Below are 6002 nucleotides of genomic sequence, written 5' to 3'. Positions count from 1 at the left end.
GCAATCGATAAGTAAACGCGTTTTTTCATTTCATATGTTAATTTCGGATGGAAAATCAAAAGGTTGCAGGCTCGCTTTAGGAGAAAAAATCGCGTTAAAATAATTTGTTTCAAACTTAGCATAACATCCCATCTAAACGGCATTTGTACATGTATAGATTCTAAGCCTAGAAACATAGGCCTATATTTTCGGCATTTCTTTTTTTTTAATGCAAAAACCATGAAAAAGCAGGGATTGAAGGAAGTAAGGACCCACCGAAGACCCCCCTTCATTATTCACTATGGATTTAACAACATACAGCAGTGTGTATGTATGTATGTATGGCGGATTTGAGGGGGTTTTCAGGGGGATCTTGAGCCCCCCCCCCCCCCCCCCCCCCCCTTCGATTTCTGGAATTATTATGAAGTTTGAGATACTCGCTCTAGTGCATTCTGAGATTACATATTTATGCAAACTGTGAAAAAGCTTTTCGAAAAATTGTAATAAATAAAGACCAGCTAGTACATAAGCATGATAATTAATTCCACGATAATTTCAGTTCATTCAGTGATGATTCGAGTTATTTATGCTTCACCTATTTATCTTCCGGTCATCAAGAAAATTATTATTTTCATTGCTGGTTCTTTCTTTTTTAAAGTTTTATCATTTTTGCATATCGTTGTTGTAAGAAAATATCCCATATTTGACATTCAAAATCAATGCTGCCGTTAAAACAACTCCGACAATTACAAAAATTCAACATTTATTCCCTAAATGATGCATCTTTGTCCATTTTCAAATAATAAAAATATTAATAATGCTGCTGATATGGATCTCCGATTTTAAGTTACTACTGTATGTTCACGCATCAACCAAGTCCAATTGTCAATGTACGTTATGTTAATGCTACGGCCATATACATTCTAATACACCTAGAGTAATTGTGAGATCGATGATTTCGTGATGGAAATGTGACCCCACCCTCCAAAATATAGGTCCATTTAACACTTTTTTATTTTATTAAAGACAAGCGAGTGGAAGAATTGTCCAAGTGGAACTTAACTTACATCAGTCTAGCAATTTCAAAATAAAAATGATCAATACAAGATTGAACTGTTTTCTCTCTCTCTCTCTCTCTCTCTCTCTCTCTCACACACACACACACACACACACACACACACACACACACACACACACGCAAAATGTACGGAATTTTTAACCTCCGTTGCTGTTGCCCGCAGCACCGTCTCACTTTGTCCAATCGATCTAGATTATTTTTTTACAATAGCTGAAAATCTGTAACTTGTCAGGAAGCAAGTATGATATCTTGAATGTGTATTTTAAGTAACTGAATAAATAGCTACTTTCATGGTGTCGCCAGGTTTTAAAAAACTAATATCGAAAAACCTTCCTTACGTCTTTTAGCCAAGTGCTTTTTTTTTTTTTTTTTTTTTACCCATTCGTAAAATCCTTAATTAAATTAATTTCATCCATTATTAGGCAAGGCACTATGGTGACAAGACACAGTCAAAGGTTTTACACGAAATACGGCAAAACCGCATCACATAGAAAGTAATGTGCAAAACCTTCGGTACCAGGCGTTGTGAAAAATTATACTTCAGGTTGAAGGAGGTGTCATTAAAATAAAAGTGCATCTCGTAATATCCCTTTAGCGTAGTCCAGCTTTTGTTGTTGATATTAATAACGTGCAAATAATATCCGAAAGGGTTATTTTTTAAAACTTTCTTTACCTTCGCTAATGAATACGAGAATTCCCCGTACTTTCAAGGCATGAATTTTAAAATTATCAATGACTTATACAAAAAGCCAAATTTATCACTTATTGTCACCAGCTGAGATTAAGAAAAAGCAGAATTTGCAAATATACAACTGTATCTTTAATTTCATTTTTTTTTTCACTTTTTTGTTTTGTTTCCTCAAATAGAATACTACATTATGATTAACAGACACGAGAAACTGCCAGTCCGACCACCTAAAAAAGCAGAGGATCGGCAAAATTCTTGATAATGCAGGTCCTCTGGACCGGCAAGGTCTATGTGGAAATACAATAAATAAACATCAATAATAATAAAATATCAAAAATAAATAAACATCGACTAACAGACCAGCACAGAATTAGGACCTGTAGCGCAAGACCTCCCGACCATCAAAACCACCCGACTCTGCATTAAATAAGAAATGACAACACAAGATACACATCAGATTAAGTTTTATTTAAAGGGTTTTGTCATCTTAAGGACTGGATTTGTAAATATAATCTTTACAGTACATTAATAAGACTGTTACAGTGGGAAGGGGCGGGGGGAAGGGAGGGGCATGGAGAGTCTTTTAAATAAATCTTCTGCACAAGATTCCCCAGGCATATTTTCACAGCACTACTTCTATCTAGTACATACATCACATCCCTGGCATGTACATATAAGGATTTGGGTTATCTCCATGATAAACACCCTCTGGAGTAGGGAACACATTACTGGAGTGTGGACCCCTAAATGAGGTTTCCATGTGCTGAGATCTAAATGTACTGTCAGTGTGCTGAGGTCTGAATGTACTCTCACTGTGCTGGGGTCTATGTGTGCTATCAAACTGTTGACTGATGAATGAACTGTCCAACTGCTGACTCAAAATCAAATCATCAGAGTTCTCATCATTGATGCCATCCTCTTTTTGCTGATTTTTCTCCCTTTTATCTAGACCCCTCACTTTTTTACAATTAAATCGATCTTTGAATACTTTTCTTCCAGTGTGACTTTTTTCGTGTTCATTGCAATTAGATTTTCTTATGAATGTTTTGTCACAGTATTTACATCTGAATGGCCTCTCTCCAGTGTGAGTTCTTTCATGTATAACACATGTGCTTTTGTCCCGAAATCTTTTGCCACAGAAAGAGCAAACTTGTGGTTTAATTGCAAGGTGAGTCTTTATATGATCTCTCCAGTTAGATCTTCTTATGAATCTTTTGTCACATAAATCACAACCAAATGGTTTCTCGCCAGTGTGAAAGCGTTCATGTTCTTCACATGCTAATCTGGTTGGAAACCCTCTATCACAGTACTGACATTTGTGTGGCCTCTCTCCAGTGTGTTGGGTCCTTTCATGTGATTTTAAAGTTGAACTCTGGGCAAAGCTTTTGGTACAGTACTGACATAAAAATGGTTTATCTCCAGAGTGTGTGATTTCATGCCTTTCCAAAGTTCTCCTATAGGCAAATGCTTTTTCACATATTTTGCAATTGTATGGTTTCTCCAAAGTGTGAATTTTCTCATGCTTTGCAAGATCTTTCATCCCCCAGCATGATTTACCACAGTGTGAACATTTGAATTCATGTAATTTTTCATGTTTCACTAGATCCTCTCTTTTGACGAATATCTTTTCACACTGAAGGCATTTGTATCCATCAGCAGTGTGAGTTTTTTCATGCAAAACAAGTTCACTTTTTGTGAAACTATCATCACAGTATGCGCACTTTATCTTTTTTGCAGTGGTGTATGGTTTATCACCAGTGTGAACCCTCTCATGCTTGTCAAGAGCCCGTGTTCCCCAAAAAGACTTTCCACACTGACAGCATTTCAGTTCATGGATTTTATCATGCTCCAGTAGCTCACTTTTCTTACTAAAAATTTCCTCACAGTGTTTACATTTCAATTTGTCAGCAGTGTGACTTATTTCATGCAAGAAAAATTCACTTTCCCTGCGAAATGTTTCATCACAATGAGAGCACTCGTACACTTTCGTTTCCATCTGGCGTTTTCCAACAGAGTGAATCCTTTCGTGCTTGATAAGAGCCCTCGTTCCCCTACAAGATTTACCACAGTAAGAACATTTCAATTCATGAATTTTTTCATGGTCCAATAACGCTTCCTTTCTTGTAAAGGATTTTTCACATTGTTTACATTTGAGTCTATCATCAGTGTGAATCATTTCATGTAATACAAGTGCACTCTTTTTAGTAAATGTTTTATCACAATATGAGCACTTAATTATTTCTGTACTGTTGTCCATTTTTTCCTCAGCATGAATTTTCTCATGCTTATAAAGGGCTCTTGTTCCCCAACAAGATTTACCACAATGAGAGCATTTCAGTTCATGGATTTTTTCATGCTCCAAAAGATCATCCTTTTTTGTAAAAGATTTTTCACAGTGTTTACATTTGAGTCGATCACCAGTGTGGATCATTTCATGCAAAACAAGTGCACTTTTCCTAGTCAGTATTTTATCACAGTGGGAGCACTTGTATACTTTTGGGCCCTGGTGCAGCTTAGCAATGTGCGTTTCCTCATGTCTGTTCAGAGCTCTGGGCCCCCAACAAGATTTTCCACAATATGAGCATTTCAGTTCATGAACTCTACCATGCTCCCTCAGATCAGTTGTCTTACTAAATGACATTTCACAGTGCTCACATTTAAAATTTGTTTCACCGGTGTGAGATCTTTCATGCAAAGCATGTGTATTTGCCCTGTTGAATGTTCTTTCACAATAAGAGCAGTGGTATACTTTTGGTTTCAAGTAAGGGGTTTTCTTATCATTGCTTTCATGCTTTTTAATGCTTTTCCCTACTTCATTCTGAACGTTTTCTTCACCAAAACCAATTTCAATTATTTCATGTTTGACTAACACCTCACTGTTTTGTTCTTGGCTGTTGGTATTGCAAGACTCATTTTCTGTATCACTCATTTCATTATTATCTTCATCTGATTCCTCATAGCCATGTTTGTCAGGTAGCTCTACATGTGCATCGATGTGAAGTGCAGTTATTTTCCACTTCATTTCCAGAAAATCTTTCTTAAGGGTCATAAAAGTTTTCATTAAACTCAGACATCTACTACAACAAGCATCTGATTCACGAGGAGGAGAGAGTATTTTTAACAGTTCACGAATTTCTTTTTCAACATCAGGACAAGAAGAAAGTTTTGTGTATTCAGTCTTTACAGTGCCTTTAGGTGGGCCACAAATAAGACACAAGGCTTTCCTTTGCAATGTCTTGTTAATCCAATCATCGGAAATCTTGCTGTTAATGCACAGTGTATCAGCGTCATGACTGAGTTCAGATGAACCTAATGCTTTCATATCACAATGAACGTTTTCTCCCTTCATACTATTATTCTCTGTCTCTAGTTGCATTTCTCCATCATTATCCGTAGCCTCATCAGATTCATTGCCTTCTTTATTCAAAGTCTCATCCTCTCTATCTGTTCCGCATACTTGGTCGTGACCAATAGCGTTTTCCTTAAAACCCTTACTTTCTATTAACGAAGACATGACAGAATTTAGCAGTATTGATTGCGGTATGGTCAGCCTTTTCTAGATCGAGATCTTCTTTAAAATGGAAATTTGCGGTACGAATGACGTCATCTCACCCTCATACTTGCTATGAGTGAACTTCCAAGGAAGTGGCCTTGAAAAAGCATTTCGTTCTGTTCTAAAGATTCAGAAAAACATTTAAGTGCTATAAAAGGGAAAGTGTTGTCTATCGATCGTATAAATTATAGTTATTTCATTTCTTTGACAAGCGCATAGATGTTTTCTTCGTTTATTTATAGCACAGACTACTATATAAAAAAAGAAAACTATCCAGATCATGGAAAACTATAACACTTTGTCACAAATAGGCAACATGCGCACATCTAAAAGTTAAGCCCGTCTTGGTTCTTTTTAGCTAATACACCCACATCACTGCAGTGTATGACGTCATGGATGTTATTGCAAGCACATCACTTACGTACATGTATTGAGATACAACATTTCATTTAATTAGATTTTAAGATTTTTGTTGTATAAACTGGAAAGGGGGGTGACAATAACTATACCTGAATAACTTTTTTTCCATTTCAACTCCTCTCCATCATTTTAATTATATATGTAAAAAAAAAAAAAAAAAAAAAAAAAAAAAAAAAAAAAAATGTAAATTGGAAGGCGGATGTGGGCTATCTGGAGGTGGGAGAGTTAGTTAACATTTTTTTAAATATTTGGTTCCTTTTTTTCCTTTTTTTAAAATTATTTGA

The 6002-nt window shown here is 36.0% G+C and overlaps 2 protein-coding genes across 2 annotated transcripts in view; both read right to left on the bottom strand.

The window, feature by feature from the left end:
* LOC106180385 (uncharacterized) overlaps positions 1-6002 on the bottom strand; it is a 133837-nt gene that overhangs the window by 85225 nt on the left and 42610 nt on the right. The gene's annotated exons all lie outside the window — the stretch shown is intronic.
* LOC112041251 (uncharacterized) lies at positions 2193-5814 on the bottom strand. The gene has a single exon (XM_024077531.2). It carries the CDS (start codon positions 5257-5259, stop codon positions 2398-2400), a length of 2862 nt encoding a protein of 953 aa, XP_023933299.2. The 5' UTR covers positions 5260-5814; the 3' UTR covers positions 2193-2397.

Source organism: Lingula anatina, chromosome 4 (genome assembly GCF_051362555.1).
Source record: "Lingula anatina isolate TDL-2025a chromosome 4, LinAna3.0, whole genome shotgun sequence".
Lineage (NCBI taxonomy): Eukaryota > Metazoa > Brachiopoda > Lingulata > Lingulida > Lingulidae > Lingula > Lingula anatina.
Note: the sequence above shows the minus strand (reverse complement) of the source record. Positions and strands in the feature narration are given on the sequence as shown.

Bases quoted from the DNA above. Each gene is read 5' to 3' on its own strand.
- LOC112041251 (XM_024077531.2), bottom strand. From the start codon at position 5,259: ATGTCTTCGTTAATAGAAAGTAAGGGTTTTAAGGAAAACGCTATTGGT.